General features: G+C 37.1%; 2 protein-coding genes across 2 annotated transcripts; one reads left to right on the top strand and one right to left on the bottom strand.

The window, feature by feature from the left end:
* The first annotated feature begins 2166 nt into the window (after nt 1-2166).
* On the top strand, nt 2167-5660 carry LOC120151765 (homeobox-leucine zipper protein MERISTEM L1-like). The gene is made up of 11 exons (XM_039164129.1): nt 2167-2296; nt 2638-2903; nt 3006-3123; nt 3203-3391; nt 3477-3914; nt 4001-4102; nt 4170-4370; nt 4453-4648; nt 4733-5004; nt 5086-5181; nt 5264-5660. Exons 2-11 carry the CDS (start codon nt 2683-2685, stop codon nt 5627-5629), a joined length of 2199 nt encoding a protein of 732 aa, XP_039020060.1. The 5' UTR covers nt 2167-2296; nt 2638-2682; the 3' UTR covers nt 5630-5660.
* Nucleotides 5661-8965: 3305 nt separating this feature from the next.
* On the bottom strand, nt 8966-15120 carry LOC120151855 (polyadenylation and cleavage factor homolog 4-like). Its single transcript, XM_039164180.1, has 9 exons — nt 14585-15120; nt 14401-14502; nt 14044-14301; nt 12338-13141; nt 11770-11911; nt 10727-11047; nt 10329-10432; nt 9699-10246; nt 8966-9193 (listed from the first exon to the last, which is right to left on the bottom strand). Exons 1-8 carry the CDS (start codon nt 14870-14872, stop codon nt 9764-9766), a joined length of 2502 nt encoding a protein of 833 aa, XP_039020111.1. The 5' UTR covers nt 14873-15120; the 3' UTR covers nt 8966-9193; nt 9699-9763.
* Between the last annotated feature and the right edge of the window lie 3890 nt (nt 15121-19010).

The following is a 19010-nucleotide window of genomic DNA, read 5'->3' as shown; positions in this document are numbered from 1 at the left end:
CAATTAAATTAGAAATATATCTGATGCACATTGTACCTTTTTGCCCCTAACGTGAAGCCTATAAATAGAGAGGTTATTCCAGCTTCTCAACTCAACCAATTCACTCTCAAATAATTATCTCAAAAGCTCTCACAACTACTAAGAGATTTTTGGTGATCTAAGGAGCAATACCACCGGCAGTCCTCTATGATTCCGAGTGTACGAAATTTGGAGTGATCGTGTTAACATCGGGGAATGATCTGCTTATTGGAGTGATTACACACATTGGGGAGAAATCATTTCTAAGGCATTGGTTCCACCACGACACGGTTAAGGGTTTCGAATTTTTCCTTTAAGTTTATTATTCCCAGTTAGTGCTAACGTTGTTGTTTTCCGGTCCATATTTCCAACAATTATTGTCACGTAAAAAACATACTATGCATACTTAATTGTGAACCCTTCTAAGTTATCATAATTTGATATTTAAAAGTTTAATTATAAATTTATGTTAGCTAAAGTTGATCATATTCTTAAGAGTAGAAAAATATTTTCATTTATATTAATAACTTCTGTAAATTTTTAAAATTATATATAATTATCCTATTATCTATTCATTTATTATCATAGAGTCCAAAACTTTCTTACAATATTTAAAAAAAATCAAAATTTTTACAATTAATGACGTAATTCTATTTTTAAGTTAACCTAAGATATTCTATAAAACTAATTATCTTTATTCTTACAATAAATTTGAACTTTATTGTAATTCACATATAATTGTTTTATCACACAAGTGATTTTTCTAAAATAATTATTTTAATAAAGAAAGAGGATGAAAACTATGGAATAAATCTATTAAATGTCATCTGTGTTAAAAATTAATGTTGTTTTATATAAAAGTTCTAACTTCGAATAGTTATATTTGCAGAGTCTGTGTACGTTATCAATTATTAGGAAATATTGTGAACATATTATATATTTTAATGACTCATATTATTCAAAAAATATAAAATGTGATTTTTTAATGAATAAATTTAAAGTTCATGTCTATTAAAAAATTGTAAAAAATTATTAGAAAAAGCATGAGAGATATACAATAGTATGGTATTTATATAGTTTAAATATCACATGGAAAATGACATTAATTTATGGAAATTTATACTGTTTTTTGAGATGTTGGTTTTGCCTTTCATTGTCTATAATTAATTTATATATACATATATGTCTAAGAAAGAGACGTGACTGAATTTTGTTTGAAAATTATGAGATTTGCAGCATAGATTTTGGTAGGCAAGCATATGTAGTAGATGCATATGCACGCGTTTATCAACATTATTATGTATATTATAATGCTTCTGAAATCTGCAATTGATTATGAGATTTGCAGCATAGATTTTGGTAGGCAAGCATATCTAGTAGATGCATATGCACGCGTTTATCAACATTATTATGTATATTATAATGCTTCTGAAATCTGCAATTGCAGAACAGCCTATACTCTTCAGACTCAGCCTGTATATACTGTGCTTATATATATATATATGCATGGTTATTTGAAAAAATCTATATATATTGAAGCTTGGGGGTGAAAACCTAGTTGAATGCTTTGGAAAGTAAATTTAAACAAAGGGAAGGGAAGGTGCTTTTTTCTATATGACTAGCAATTAAAGCTCTCACCCACCATTAATGCTCTGCAATTAACTCCTCATCCTCCACCTGTTTCTTCAATTCTCTTCATTTTTCTTCTCTACCAATCTCCTCTCTATTGGTGGTAGGTTTCTGCCAAAAACCACCGTGGCCGTGGGATTTTTTCCAGTGAACGCGAAACTCTTAAAGACCCTCGATCCTTTTTCATTAATCTTTCTCAACAAATGCTCAAAAAGGGTTTCCCTTTCGTATTTTGCCTGTGACAAAGTCTTTACTCTCGAAACCAGTTTTCTTTCCCCTGGACCAGCTTGTTAATTAATGGCAGCGTATCTTTGTTGACAACATTTTTCTCCATTCTCCCTTTCATATATTTGGTTATATAATATTTTGCTAAGTTAAAAAGAGCACACGAAAGAAGATTTTATACATTTCAAATCAAATTTTATACATTTCAAATCAACCCTAATAAGGAATCCGAAGCCTAGAATCTAACAAGCAGGAAGGGGGCAGATATATGTAACTTGTACGGCTGCTGCTGGTTAGGGTTTTAAAAGTCATCGGCTGTCTATGTTTCCCAACATGATGTTTCCAATGACCGACTCAATGCTGCATTTAAGACGAGAAGATTATCGCTCTATGCTCTCAGTCGTCTTCTCCAATAATCTTTAAGGTAATCTTTAGCTGCTAGTTTCTTTCACTTCTTCCATGGGGATAGAATAGCTTGGTTTAAGAAATAAATGGTTGCTTTTATGGTTTGACTTGTTGGTTATTTGAAGAAAGATCCTTCGATAAGCGAACTTCGGTACATGGATTACAGCTCTATGGTTTACTTGTTTTTTTTTAGTTTGTACTTCCATTAAGCACCGGTTTTGACTTTTTTATTTTCCTTCTAGACTTTTTTTGTACTTTGTTTTTAGTTAGCTGTTTTGTTTTCTTCTTAATCCTTTATTATTCTCTTTTGCTGTTCAACTGTTTCTTTCTTCCATTATTTTACATATGTTGTCTTGGCAGAACTCAGAAACTCCATAGGCGTCGATATTTGAGCATTTCGTTATCATGTTTAGCCCCAACTTATTCGACAGTTCCCATATGTTCGACATGGCTCATAAGACCTCTGAGAGTGAACTAATGGGGAATATCAGAGATGATGATTATGAGATCAAATCTGGTACTGAAACCATGGATTCTCCATCGGGGGATGATCAAGATCCTAACCAACGCCCCAAAAGGAAGCGTTATCATCGTCATACACAGCATCAAATCGAGCAGATGGAAGCGTAAGTCTTCTTCTTCATCTTCTTCTTCTTCATTCTTTTTTTTGGCCATTGTTCATCTTTGGAGAATGAATTCTTTTGTATTTTTGAGACTTTTTTGCTCAGATTCTTTAAGGAGTGCCCTCACCCCGAATATAAGCAAAGGAAGGAGCTTAGCCGCGAGCTGGGGTTAGAGCTTCTACAAGTCAAGTTTTGGTTCCAAAACAGGCGAACCCAAATGAAGGTAAATAACCAAATATCCATGTCTATGTAGTAAGATTTCATATCCTAGCTTAACTGCTAGATTTTATCTTCATAAACAGGCCCAGCATGAACGCCATGAAAATGCTATATTGAAGGCTGAGAATGAAAAGCTCCATGCCGAGAACAATAGGTACAAGGAAGCTCTCAGCAATGCTACATGCCCCAGCTGCGGAGGCCCAGCTGCTCTTGGAGAGATGTCATTTGATGAGCAGCATTTGAGAATAGAAAATGCTCGGTTAAAGGAAGAGGTAAATAAAAAATCCTACACACTGACACCCTTCTCTTCTTCTTTTTTGTATTTGCTTATTATGTTTCTTTGTTCTTCTTTTACAGATTGATAGGATATCTGGAATAGCTGCTAAATATGTTGGCAAGCCTTTATCTTCCTTTCCTTACCTTTCTTCTCACTTACATTCACGCTCTGTTGATCTTGGAGCTAGCAATTTTGGGACACAGTCAGGATTCGTAGGGGAAAGGAACCGCAGTGGTGATCTTCTAAGTTATGTCTCTGGACCTATAGAAGCAGACAAGCCTATGATTGTTGAGCTTGCTGTTGCTGCAATGGAGGAATTAATCCGATTGGCTCAATCTGGTGAACCACTGTGGGTTCCTGGTGATAATTCTACAGATGCATTGAACGAAGATGAATACTTAAGAACCTTCCCGAGGGGAGTTGGATCAAAACCTTTGGGGTTGAGGTCTGAAGCTTCAAGGGAATCTGCAGTTGTCATTATGAATCATGTCAACCTAGTTGAGATTCTCATGGACGTGGTACGATTTCATTTTCATTTCCAAATTTTGGTCCATTACACAAAATTAGATGATCCACCCCACTTAATAAAATCATTGATTTTCAGAACCAATGGTCAAGTGTGTTCTGCGGTATTGTTTCAAGGGCTATGACTCTTGAAGTACTATCAACTGGTGTTGCAGGAAACTATAATGGAGCTTTGCAAGTGGTAATGAGCACTTCGATTCTTCTTTTTTTGTCGATTCGGCCTTAAGATTAACATGTTTCATTTTCAGATGACGGCCGAGTTTCAAGTTCCTTCACCACTTGTACCAACTCGGGAAAATTACTTCGTGAGGTACTGTAAGCAGCATATTGACGGAACTTGGGCAGTAGTTGATGTTTCCTTGGATAATTTACGCCCTAATTCTGTGTCCAAGTGTAGAAGAAGACCATCTGGTTGTTTGATCCAAGAATTGCCAAATGGATACTCTAAGGTAAGTTACTCTCTTTCAACTCATATGTATATGTACATGTATATGTATGTGTATATTATGACTTATTTTCCTGATACTTCAGGTTATATGGGTTGAGCATGTAGAAGTGGATGACAGAGCTGTCCACAACATATACAGACCAGTAGTTAACTCCGGTCTAGCTTTCGGAGCAAAACGTTGGCTGGCGACATTAGATCGACAGTGCGAACGTCTCGCGAGTTCAATGGCGAGTAACATTCCAGCAGGGGATCTATGGGTAAAACAACATTTACCATCTTGTGTTCTTATAGATACCTTGTCGACTGCAATGCACTTCATGTGACTCTGACGTTAACATTCGGTTTACTTATTGATCTCTGCAGTTATAACAAGTTCAGAAGGGAGGAAGAGTACGTTGAAGTTGGCTGAGAGGATGGTGAACAGCTTTTGTACCGGCGTCGGTGCTTCTACGGCCCATGCTTGGACGACTCTAGCGGCAACAGGTTCCGACGATGTACGAGTTACGACCCGGAAGAGTATGGATGATCCAGGCAGGCCTCCTGGTATTGTGCTTAGTGCTGCAACTTCCTTCTGGATCCCAGTCCCACCGAAAAGGATATTCGATTTCCTAAGGGACGAGAACTCTCGAAGCGAGGTACATTAAGCTTCCAATGTAGAATTCAAGCACAAATTTGCAGAATATATACTAATTTGCAGCTTGAACCTGAATTTCTAGTGGGATATCCTATCAAATGGTGGCCTAGTTCAAGAAGTGGCTCACATAGCCAATGGCCGTGATCCAGGCAATTGTGTCTCTTTACTGCGAGTAAATGTAAGTCGGCAATGGCAAGTTAACATTTCCATGACAGTCATCCATTATGCTAACATTTTCCGATTGTAAATCCAATCCACAGAGTGCAAACTCTAGCCAAAGCAACATGTTGATACTTCAAGAGAGCTGCACTGATGCCACAGGGTCCTATGTGATATACGCCCCGGTCGATATCGTCGCGATGAACGTCGTCCTAAGCGGCGGTGACCCGGATTATGTTGCGCTGTTGCCGTCCGGTTTCGCAATTCTTCCCGACGGTCCAGGACATGACGGAGGAGGAATTCTCGAAATCGGTTCGGGTGGCTCCCTCCTCACGGTTGCCTTCCAGATTTTAGTTGATTCAGTTCCAGCTGCAAAGCTCTCTCACGGATCTGTGGCTACCGTCAATAGCCTAATTAAATGCACAGTTGAAAGGATCAAAGCTGCCGTAATGTGCAGTAGTGCTTAATAAACCAAGCACAGACCATGTGCTTAATAAACCGAACATAACTTCATCAGTTGTAATATTAGATATGGTAGGAGAACTCACCATTTTGAGAACACTACGAAAATTTGTCTAATTTCTTTCCGTTTCATGTGCTATCGTTGACGCATTAGTTTCGACTCCTGTTTTTTTTTTCCTCCATCATCAAACATTTTGTTAGATTCTGATCTAATTTGTGATTTTTATTGAATAGTTTAGGTGTTGCCTTTGTTATACTTTGTTTTATGCATTTATTGTTGGACAATGAGGTGTTGTTGAGTATGCTGGACCGCTAAAGAATTTTGTAAGAAATTAGTTTATTCTACATGGGGATGGGCATGTACCACAAATCCGACCGGTTCCGACTCAACTCAATCAGGTCATTTTTTTATAAAAAAAATTTGGGTTTGGGTTGGGTTTTTTAGAAGTTGTATTCGGTTCGGATTTAAAGTGAAAAATACATGACTCGACCCGTCCCGGAAAAATATAATTTTACCTTCTATATTTAGGGATTATTACAATAACACCCCTTTATATATTATTAGTTTTAATTAAATCCCTATATTTATTGAATAAAATAATATTTTTTAATAAATATATTATTTCAAGTGGGATCGGGTTCGGATTTTATCTCAAAAGTTCGGGTTGGGTTTAGGTCGGGTTGAGGATGTAAAATTTTAAGGTCGGTTGATGATGTAAAATTTTTGGGTCTGGTCTGATCAGGTGGATGATGTAAAATTTTTAAGTCTGGTCGAGTTGACAGAACCCGAAACGTGTCCATCCCTAATTCTACCTAATGTTATTGTTGATCCATAATCGTTGCATTTGAATAAAAAAAGAGTTTTTGTTGTTATTTAGATTTTTTAACCCTAATTCATATTCATCACTCCTCCATGTTTACCAATTAATCTCCACCAGTCATCGTCGATCTCATCTTTCTCATAACGTATTAGAGTCATTTCAGCTCGTTACCAGTAATCATGACACTGCCTTGTTAGTCGACGATCGACTTTCTTCATCACGAGTTTCATTTGTGTCATCGATTGCTTCCTCTATTATTATTGTAACACCTCAAAAATACTAGTCCAGAAATTTTTAGATATCAGATGATCGAGTAATAATTCTTTTCTGATAATTGTTCTGATATTTCTGAATTTTCAAACATGAGATTAATTTTATTAAATAAACGGGATTAAACTATAATTTGCCTCGAAATTGTTTAAGAAATAAAATGTGATAAATGAAAAATGGACCCAAAGTAGAAAAAAAAAATGAAGGCTTGATTTAAACTTGTATTGTATCCACATGCATGTTTTCTTCTTTTTGTTAAAAAACTTGTATCCACGTGATATGATGGACCAAAAGTGGTTGAAATTAATCGATAGATGGATATCCATCCACGCAGGTCAGACCTAAGGGAACGGGTGGGGCGGTCGTCCCCTAAAAATCTAAAATTATTATATATTTTAAATTTTTTATGTATTTTATATTAAAAATATGTTTTCATTCCTTAAAATTTTATAAGTTTAAGTTCACCACTGCGTCCGTTCATGCATCCACGTGATATTAATTAATTAATAGGACCACTATTCTGACAAGTATAAACCAATTTCATCGTACCATTTGGTTGCGTCCATGGTGATGCTGAGTTCCCAGCTTGTGTTGCTTCTGTACTTTTACAGGGTCATAAAGTCTGTTCAAATCCAACAAGCTATTGGTTCAGTGACAAGAAATGATGTAAATTTCAAACCATCATTTAAATTTACATATGCATGTGCAAAAAAAAAAAATGCTGAAAAGTAACGTATATAAGTTCAAATTTCGTACTAAAAAAAAAGGAGAAATTGCCATTGCTGGTGTCGAGTGCAATAAAAGCTCAGTTAATATGGTGTCGTATAGTTGAGCCCCCGAGACAAGTGTAGTAGCTAGTGATGGATGATGGCCGTGGAGCCGATGACTGCCGGCATGGTAATCGAGAGCATTGTAACATATACAAACTGATTCCATTAATACTTTTTTTGTATAAAGAATGCCAGCATCGATTTTATCAGGCTCAAGCCAGTACACCTAAGTTCATCTCCGGTCCAAAAATCACGAAATTCGACCTAAACCCAAACTCGAGGTCAAGTCAACACTTAGAGTTTGGGAACGTCTATGGGAGTGTTTTTAGTTCAAAATTATGTTTGGAACACAAAAGCATTCTTAACCAACTCATTTTCAGTTAAATAATCAGTTTAAAACGTAACTATTGATTTAAATCAAGAAACTGACAAACTACCATATCCCTAAAATTTCGATCGACCATCGTTCTCATGCTCATATATAAACTCCCTAACCGTTTACACAAAAGGGGAACAAACAAACTGAAAAAAGGGGGGTGACATTGGTTGTATGGTTTTTAGCGATTCCCAGTGACTGGAGCAACGTTTTGGAGATTCAAACAGTGTGAAAGTTCATCGAGACAAGGAGAATCACATACCTTGAAACTAGCTCAATTCGATGGTGGAGGAGCGAGATCGGAGATCAACAACGTAAAGGTCTAAAGCTAGATCTACATGCTTCGAAGTATTTTCCACAAAACAAACACCGGATCCTTCTTCAAGGCTTTGAGACAAACCGATTGGTAAAGTTCAGTGGCATTCGGCCGCCGTTAGCTGTGGATGATTGATGAAGACAGATGATAGCGACCATCAGTGTAGGCGGCAACGACTAGCCAAACTTCTATAGAGAAATCAAAGATTAAAATTTTTTAAACTTGTAAATGTCAATTGATCATTTAGATATGAGCTTTTAAATCTGAAGTTATGAGCAATGAGAAAAACTTTTAACTTCTTTGATAATCATATAAATGAAATATTTTTTTTTCAGAATTGGAGTTATAGACATTTGACATAGGATAAAAGATTACACCTTCCACATCCCACTTGAAACAAAATGAGACCAAAACAAGATAAATTCAACAATTCAGTACACATGATTTCAGAAACGAAATCAACCAAATCTCACGACCAATTGGAGTTTACATAAAGATTTCAAATCCTAAGGGTAAAGGGATTGAATCTGTATCCTGTTGCTGCTTCAATCAGAGAGCCTTTCTAACAGCATCTGCAAATTGAAGCTTCCCATGCGACCCTGCAGAATATCACAAGGGCAGGAAAAAACAAAGAGACACAGAACAAAGCAATGTTCCCCATATAACATGTTTACGATGCCAAGCCGTGCGACAACTGTCGACACTATAAAAGAATGTTTAATATGTTCCTCTGTATGTTTTTGCAGGAAAGAAACAAGGAGAATGCAACAAAATTTAGGAGCTGAGGAAATCTGTAACCTCTTTTGCTGCAAGATAATGTGCATGATACAAGTTCAACTATACATGTACAAGGTTTAGGCATGTAGCCAAGCTACTGCAAGGACCAGCATTAACATAAAACTTAGCAAGAGCATACCACTAACATGAAACTCAAACCAAGTTACCCAAGCTTAGATGCCGATCTACTAAGATTAGCTCCGCAATCTTTTTCTTTGAGTATTGTCCTCAGGATTTCCCTGTAAGTAACAAGAAAATATAAGACAAGATGAACTAGATATAAATATTTACATAACTCAGCTTGTCACGACATCCTCTCGGCATTTAGAAAAGCAAGAATAAGATGATCAAAACATGTTTATAATTGCAGCCTTGCAGGAACAAGAAGCCCTACATGCAATTATAATCTTGAGGTATAACTCATGGTAAATTTCTGTATTCCTGAAAACAAACAAACCAAGCCAAACCAAGCCAGATAATATCTTGTCTCACTTCACCCCACTGATCAAGCTCCCACAATGTAATGCTAAAATATACAAACGAGAAGTATCCCACCCATGTTCACTTCTAAAAATTATCAATATTTAATTCCAAAACAAATCTTCTTTCGAAAATTTACACAAATCGCATTTCAGCCTGAACATGGAATATGATGAAATAACAGAATGATCTACTAAAAGATAATATGGGCAAAAGGGAAATAAATATGGCAATGCAATTAGATGTAAAAATAAAAATACCTACCCCATCATATCCTACAAAATCTTCAGGGGGAACCACACTAGATTCTGACCTGCATTTAGCATGCACTATGGACCTAACTGTGATCTATCAATGCCTTCCACTGATCCATTGGGTGCATTCATGTAGACAGCCCCTCTATACATCCACTCCTCTGTTTCATCACTATAAAAATCATCAAAAGGCTCACCACATAATGCACATATGCTCTGATCTTCATCAGCGGGAACTGCCAATTCTTCATCATCCTTCTTTTCTACAATGTCCTCAGTAGGGAAAAACCCAGGAACTGAATTAGTTCCCAATGCTTCCGCACCACTAAGCCAAATACTACCACTCACAAACCACTTCCGGGAAGGCTTATGCTTAAGGTTCTTAGACATCCGATTTCTTGTCACATGCCAATCCATATGAGTACTATGCTCCTCTTGGAACTTGAACCGAAGGCCACATGTTGTGCACTGCCTTGGAAGATCAGCATATAAAGAACTTATAGCAGACTCATGTCGCACCTTGAGGAGGTCTGCATCAAACTCAAGGCCCAAAGAATCCTACAAAATAAATTGCTTCATTGAGATAAATTTCACTACAGGAAATATATACACCACAGAAGAACCTCATCTAAACAAGTACCTGTGTGGTAGTTGGATTCGTCAATGAAATCAAACCTTGAGCCATGAGGGAACTAATCAAACCAGTAAACGCACCACCCTGAGGTTGGTTAGGAAGCAGTGGACCTGCATTTTGAGAGGCAGTAATCATTAGAGATGCCGGAGGAGGACCAAGAGGGAGAGGTGGCATGGCTCCCCCCTGAAAATGTAAAGAGCCAGTGGGCATATTTGGGATAGATGAAGGAGGCTGTGCAACAGGCATTGAGTTAGATGGGACCACACTCATAACAGCGCCTCGCATTTGGGGAGAATAACCATGATTCAAGGATGGTGCCAATAAGCGAGAAGGTGAAGGTCCAATTGCAGATGAAAGGAAACCATCACAAACATCATGAGGAAAGTGTGGGTGCAAAGAAGTACCATGCAATGAGTTCCGTTGTTGCAATGCAGAACGTTGTCCAGGAACTTGCGTTGCCATTACCAAGCTTTGATCTTTCCTTTCAAGACCATCAAACTGTTCAGGCATATATGGATGTTCGTTTTGACCCTGATTCAAGGCAGCATTGATAGGATTCAGTGAATCAAAATGACTCCTGCCATGCTGCTGCAATGAATAGTTAGAGTGCACAGTCGGTTGCTGAGACTTATGAACATCTACTGGGGGCCAAACCCCACTTGTCATTGGTAAAATGGTCGGCTGGGCTCCAACAATAACAACATCAAGGCTAGAAGAAGCAGATCCTGGCACAAGTAGGGCTGTAAATGAGACGAGACAGATCGAGCTACTCAAGATCGACTTGATCAAGGCTCGATAAATACTCGTATCGAATGAACTCGACTCGAGCTCGACTCGAGTCCTTAACGAGCCGAAACTAGCTACTTGATATTCGAGTCAAAAAGCTCATGAACAGCTCGAAAATATAATATATTAAGATTTAAAAAAAATTATTAATAATATAAACATTTTTGTATTGATTTTTTAAAATAATACAATAAGATTTTCATGTATTTAAAGTTCAGGTTCGAGTTTGATGCTTCAATCGAGTTAAGTTTAAGAATATTTTTTTTCATTTCGAGCCTTTTCGAGCTCATGAGCTTCAGTTCAGGATTTCAAGTTTAAGAATAATATAAACATTTATGTATTGATTTTTTTTTAAAATACAGTAAGATTTTCATGTATTTAAGGTTCAGGTTCGAGTTTGAGGCTTCAATCGAGTTAAGTTTAAGAAAAAAAAAATTCATTTCGAGCCTTTTCGAGCTGCTCATGAACTTCAGTTCAGGATTTCAAGTTCGAGTCGAACTTGAAAATTTTAAGCTCGCGAGTTTTCAAGTCTAGTCAAGCTCCATTTCAGAGTTTTCGAGTCGAGCCGAGCTCAGCAATACTCGAGCTCGACTCGGCTCGTTTACACCCCTAGGCACAAGAGCAGGAGAGACGATGTTGTCCCCAAGTAAGGAGGATATACCACTAGCTGAAAAGGGCATTTGGAAATCCCTTCCTCTTCCTTTGGCATGAAGGGGATGCGATGACTGGGAAAAAGAGTATGAGGAACTCCAAGCATCCTGAGGATAACGCGAATGTTGAATCGTATTTAATCCACGACCAGACTGCAAAAAATAAATTAAAATGTGTAAATGTAAAATGGAATATATCAACTGACAGCATAAATGTCAAATACATAAGAGATACACCGCAAAACTATAAATTGACAAAGAAAATGGTGTCTGGAAATTCAGAATGGACTAAACAACAGAGAAATGAAAAGCATAGAATGCCAAACAGGCTGCACCAGCACACAAATCCTCACGATTTATGAGATTTTATTTTTGAATCAACTACAAAAAAATTAAGTTAGAGGTCGGTGATAGAAATATCACCTGTGATGAGAACTAGAATATCCACCAGTCTACATAAGTAGAAAAGATAGGGAGAGGAAGCAAGCTTTTCTTAGTACATATATATCTTGTGTTGTATTAATACTAAGAAGGATGTTTGAACAACAAAAGGAACAGATAAAAGTTGAACTAGCATACACTCAGGGAAGAAACTGCATCTTCAGGAATTGCTGAAGAATCATCAACAAGGGTGCGACTGCTCCTACTATTAGACTCTATTCCGGCAGGTCTTGCTCCGATGCTTCCAAAAGCGGGAACAGATGACACTGAAAATTCATTGCTCCTTCGAGCTGTTAATGTTGGGCTCATATCTTCCCAATCAAACTCTTCCTCTTCAGTATTCTGCCATGATCTTGGAGTCACCTTATTTCCCAATCCATTTACATCCAACCGCTCAACATGTATAGGCTTCCTGTTAGGCATTCCTTGTCCTCTATCATTACCATATGCATCTATTAAAGCCCTGAGTGTTTGGCGCTCATTTCCATTACTAAGCTTGTATGCATTCAAAGAGCTTTCAGAAGAATTACGGTAATCTCCATACAAGTGCTTCTTCTTCCACTCTCTTGTTTCATCATCTCTGATGGTTCCTCTTCTACATCCAAAATCAAAGCCAGGCCGAAATGGAGACGCTATCTCAGCAAACCTTCTAGGAGAATCATCTGATGGCAGATCATCAACTTCTGATGATATTAGTCTATCAGATCCAGTCGTTGATGATGAGAAGGGTCTTGAAACTCTGGAAGCTGAAGAAAGTTGTGGCTTCTTAGCCCCAATTGCAACAGAAGTACGCCCAACATTTCCAGTTGAGCTCAATCTTTGTACACCAATATGTGAGGATGGAACCACAGTATGATCAGAATCAAATTCATCGTATCCAATGTTATGTTTTTGACCATACAATTTTTGACCGGAAGACATGCTTCTTACATGCTGAGTATTCTGCGATGATTGAGAACATCACTTCAGATGCTATTCTGTACAAAGCAAGCATATAAAAATGCATGTACAGTGACACAACAAACATATTTTTAAAAAGATTTCCCAACGTGTTTAGCAGTCACAGTTAGCAATCCTAATCAATAGCAAAAGAGCATACGATTTGTGTCAAAAGAAAGACATTTTAAACAAAATTTAAGGAAAAGAAGCACAATGCTCAACACAAAGTTGGGAAGGAACAGGAAGGGAAAAGGAAAATTTAATAAAAAAGCCATATAAGCGCAGTGGAAAAGACAATAAAGCTTTCCAGCTTTCCCACTACATTCCCTCAAAATCAGAATAATAAGTTACTACAGCCCAGTTGTTCCAATAGATCTAGATTTTAGATTTGTAAGTTTCTTAAAGTAATTGCACTCATAGATTTCTTGCTCTTCATCTCCATTGTTCTCTTGAAGTTCTAGAACTAAAAAACCTGATATCATGCTGCTCACCAACACTGAACAGATGATAAAACAAAGTTTACTTTTACTTGCTGAAGTCCCATGTTAAGGCTCTCATCTCATAACAATGTTCCAACTAATTCTCAGCAAATAACTTAACAGAAAGAAATCTTAATATATCAATTTCCCTAAACATCCCGGCAACTCTACCCCTCATTCCAGCCCATCCCCAGTGATCAAAATATAAATCGGCTTTTACCACTTTCCTGAAGTACCAAAAACAGTTCTGTCAAGAAGGATATATAACTGCAAGCAGCATCTAATTCAAAGAAATTTTCAAAAGAAAAACATGATTTGTAGTTATATCCTAAATAGTGCATGTGTATACAACTACAGAATGGAGCAATAAGCAAGAATCTACTAATAAAACAGAGGATACAAAGAAGAGAGTTTTGCATTGCTTACACTCTCTTCACCTGACTGTTGTTCAAACTGCCGCAAGTACTTAGGATTAACATGTATGCCATGTGCTGGACGAGGCGATTCGGAAGTCTGCAGGGAAGTTACAGTAGACGATTTTTGGCTTGCAGGTTGAGCAAATTGTAACTGCATCTCGATTTCACGGAGGACATCAGGCGAAAACACAGTAGACCACGTACCAAATAAATGACGCATTGCAGGATGCATGTTAGGATTAACTTGCCTGTATGCCTCACAAAATACCTACGAAAATGAAAACCAAAATAATTAACTAAACGTATAATCAACATCAAACTAATGGTAAAGAAATGAACTTTATCAAAAATATTGCCATTGACTCACCTCTGGCAAACGGGAAGAGAAATACCTAACATATTCTCGGCCAATATTTTTCACAATGCTATCTAATAGATATAAAGAAGGAAGTTTCTGCTCTACTGGAACCTGAAAGCAATAAATTTGAAATTGATTTTTAAAATGTTCAAATCACTAAGCAGCTACAACGGAAAACCTAATTTTAACTAACCTCAATAATTCGGGAGCAAATAGCATCGGCAATGCCTTCGCCGTGCTCTCGCTGTTCACCGGCAATGATCGTGAGATCAGTAATTATCGGCTTTGAATTGAAAGTAAGTTCCGATAACACAATCTCGTACAGCTGCAAAATCTCCTCCGTGGTCAGCGTTGCCCCTAAATCGTCATCGGCGACACATCCGGAAACCCTTAGTTCATCTTCCCGTTGCTTCAATAAAGCCTTGAACCGCTCGGATATCGACGGCAGTTGCTTTTGCGCTAGTTCATTGGGCATGGCCATGATGTTATTGCTACAGTTGATATTGGTTTAGGGGGGAAATGGTGATAAATTTCTAGGGTTTTCTTCGGGAAAGTGCGATTTTCTCCGACTCCACGCATGTATCAGAGAAAAGAATAACCGGAATGGTGAAGGGATTAGTGGGTGCCGCACATCGCCAATCGATGAGGATTAAATTAGGGTTTTTGTGGCCAGCATCGAGCAGGAAACAGGTGCTGTTTTAGTGTGTTGCAAATATGAGTCTGGTACTTTTTTTTCTTTTCCTGAGATGAGAGAAGATTATAATAATAATACTATTATAATGTAAAAAAAAACATCCCTAGATTTGGTTTAATCCACGGTCGAAACGAAAAGGACGTTTCTATGGGGTCCACATTCCTATGACGTGGATGTTATTAATTGGCGTACAGATGATTTCCCGTGAGCAGGGACACAGACAATAACGGCCCAGAAAACTTGTAATAATATTACGTAGGATAAGATTTTTCATAGGACATACAGCAAATGTATTTTTTTTTTTTGAGAATATATTATTCTTTATTAGTAATTGATTTTTTTAGGAAGGAAAAAACTATAGGACTCGTTAAAAATCTCTTCTAATCATAGGAAAGGAAAAGAGTGTCCAAATCTATTAATCAAAGATTAAGTACATCGTTTATAATTTCTTGAGAAATAATATCAGGACACACCGTTTCAAAAAATAAAGAACCACTCGAAAGTAAAGCCCAGTTAACTAAGATATGAGCAACTCGATTACATTCTCTAGAGACATACATAATACAAAAATAAGGATGATCCTAAAAAATAGTACGAGCCTCCTGAACATACACCCCCAAGATAAAAATATCCATAGAAGTTCGTGTAATCTTATTGATGAGCAACAAAGAGTTAATTTAAAACTGAACATCAGACCATCTCATATCAATAGCCATCCTAAGACCTGCAAGCAAGGCATAAAGTTCCACAAATCCCGCCTAAAAATATCCAATAGAAGTCTGCCAAACCACCACAAACCTGCCCACTCTTATCACGAGCAATAACTCCAAGAGCTTCCAGTCGTCGCTCCTCAACAAATACACCATCCATATTTACTTTGATGATCCCCTCCAAAGAGGAACCCATCTAGTAATTATATCAGCAGTTCGCGACGTATCCATCCCCATACTAAGAGACTGTAAATAATCTTGATGGAGTACCTTAGCATTGGTCACCAATATCCAAGTCGGTTGCAACCTATCATTATGAACAAAAGTTCGGTTATTCCAAATATTCCATAAAATAGTCAAATAACCAGCAAAAGAGTCAATTCCAAGAATTGAAAAAAAATCCTCCAGCCATAAAAGAGAACTATCTGTAGTACTCAAATAGACAGAAGCAGGTAAATCCGCCATACGTAAAACCTCCAAAGTTATGGGCAGTCCCTCAAAACATGTACAATCGTTTCCTCCCCAGTAGAACACAGAGAACGTAAGCCATCATTTAAACCCGCACTTATAAGGAAACTACCTAAAGGCAAGGCATTCCGGCCTACCCGCCAAGCAAACACACGAATCTTAGGAAGAATTTTCAATTTAACTATAATTGACCACAATTTAGATTTCCTCTCGTTATCATGAGATCATTTATGTAACCACCAATAACCATATCTAACTCAATAAAGACCCGAATCATGATTAGCCCAAATAATAATATATTTGGCACAAGGTGCAATAGGAACTGAAAGGACCTGTAAAGCATCGTCCCTTGAAAACAACCTATAAATCAAAGGTTCATTCCAAACATTAGTACCATCAAGCATAATATCAACACAGGAGAGAGGGTTAAAATCAAAGTCAGAATAACTCTATGTAAGACAAACAGCTTTGGAGCCACCCCAGATGTCATGATAAAACCGTTTATTACTACGAGCACCAATACGCCATAAAAGACCCCCATGCAGCTCTTGTAAGGTATGATACAATCCTTTCCAAGCATAGGAACTTCTGTCTTTTAATTTAGCATTCAACAGATTACCATTTGGAAAATATTTAGCACAAAACACCAGAGATAGTAAACTATCCAGATCTTTAATAAAACGCCATAATTGTTTACCCAATAAAGCCAAATTAAAACTATGCAAGTCCCGAAACCCCATTCCACCTTCTCTTTTAGGTTTGCCCATTGTTTTCCAAGCTACCATTGGCAACCACGTTTATTAGCATCACCATATTACCTACAAAACCCTAAACTAAACTCTCATGAAGCATATAGCATGATATAATATACTGGGGAAGAGCTTGGGCGACAGCTTTAATAAACATCTCCCGACTGCCATAAGAAAGCAGATGCTTTGTCCACCCGTAAATACATTTAGACACCTTTTCCTTCAAATAACCAAAGGTATTTCTCTTATTTTTTTTCCAATGTGAAGAGGAATACCCAGATAGTAGCCTAACTCAGACACTTCACCAATACCCAAGATACACGAAATTTGGACACGACATCCTTGACTTGTACTTGGACTAAAATATAAAGACGAATTCTCAAGATTAACTTTCTGGTCAGATGCAGCTTCATAAACACAAAGAGCATTACGAATAGCAGAAGCCTCTTTCACATAATTTTTAATGAAGATAATGTTATCATGGGCAAAAAACAGGTGAGTAACCTTATGCCCATTCTGACTAACCCCTAATGCCACGAATCTGCTTTTGATCTTGTAAAGAGTTAAGTAGAATAGATAATCCTTGAGTACAAAAAAGAAATAAAAATATAGATAAAGGGTCCCCTTGTCTTAAGCCATATTTTGGACAAAACTCTTGCATAAGGCTACCATTGATACGAACGGAAAAAAAGACAGTTTCCACACATCGCATAACAAGATTAACCCAATCAGAACAAAAATCCAAATTTAACATAACCTTTCGCAGAAAAGACCACTCCACTTTATCGTACGCTTTCTCCATATCCAATTTAATGGCAGCTTCTTTATTCGGACCATTCTTAGAAGAATTCATATAATGAAGAAGCTCATGTGCCATCCAGATGTTATCTGATATCTGACGACCAGAAAAAAGGCAGCTTGTGTCTCATTAATACAAAATGACATAAGACCCTTAAGTCGACCAACTAGTACCTTAGAAACAATTTTATAGACAACATTATAAAGACTTATCGGTCGCAGGTGCTTTATTTGTTGAGGATTTTAGATATGAGGGTATAAATTTAAAATATTATATGAAAAATTTAGAAATGAAATAGTAATCGAGAAATTTGAGAGAGATGATGATAGAATTGATAACTTTTATAAAAAGAAATATATGATCTTTATTTTGCACATTGATCAGTGTGAAATAATTTTAAGAAAACTTGTTGTAATTTTTTAAAGGCATAATGCAATAAAATAACCCTAATGTTTGACAGTGGTGTCAAACTTGCTCGTATTGTATTTTTTGGAACATTTGACCACTCAACGTTTAGTTTTGAGTCAAAAACAACCAACAGTGAATGAAAACCGTCAGTCGGCTGACGGTCAACGCCTGATGCTGACAGGGCACGCTCACATGGAGGGAAAAGTTGACGTGTATGTCTTGCTCATGGTAATTGATGACGTGGCATTGCCACATCAGATTTTTAAAAAAAAATAAACTTTGTTATTTATATTTAATTAATTGTTGCCAATTAGAAAATGACACTTGTCACTCTCTGATTGATTTTTGGTTAATAAAACAATGAAAATGTGAAATGCATGGGGAGTGACTCAAACCTGGGTCTAAAGGATGAAATGAAATTCACTTTGCTACCATATCAAGCTACTTACTTAGTTATTTAATGAAACAAAACCTATTTAATAGATGATTCAGTTTGAATTTAATGAAAAAAATTAAAACACTTGTTGCTATTCCCCTTCTCTAATAATAAACGTCATCAATCACCCTGAGCTGGACATCCACCTTAACTTTTCCCTCCATGTGTTATTGCCCCTAGCATCAGGCGTTGACCGACGGTTTCCATCCACTGTTGGTTGGTTTTGACCCAAAACTAAACGTTGAGTGGTCAAATGTTCCAAAAAAAAAATAATACGGGTAAGTTTGACACCAATGTCAAACGTTAGGATTATTTTATTATATTATACTTTTTTAAAACAACATAGAGAATTGTG

Source organism: Hibiscus syriacus, unplaced genomic scaffold, assembly GCF_006381635.1.
Source record: "Hibiscus syriacus cultivar Baekdansim isolate YM2019G1 unplaced genomic scaffold, ASM638163v2 tig00111069_pilon, whole genome shotgun sequence".
In the NCBI taxonomy this organism is placed as follows: Eukaryota; Viridiplantae; Streptophyta; class Magnoliopsida; order Malvales; family Malvaceae; genus Hibiscus; species Hibiscus syriacus.
The sequence above is the reverse complement of the archived record's forward strand: the minus strand, read 5'-3'. Positions and strand labels throughout refer to the sequence as shown.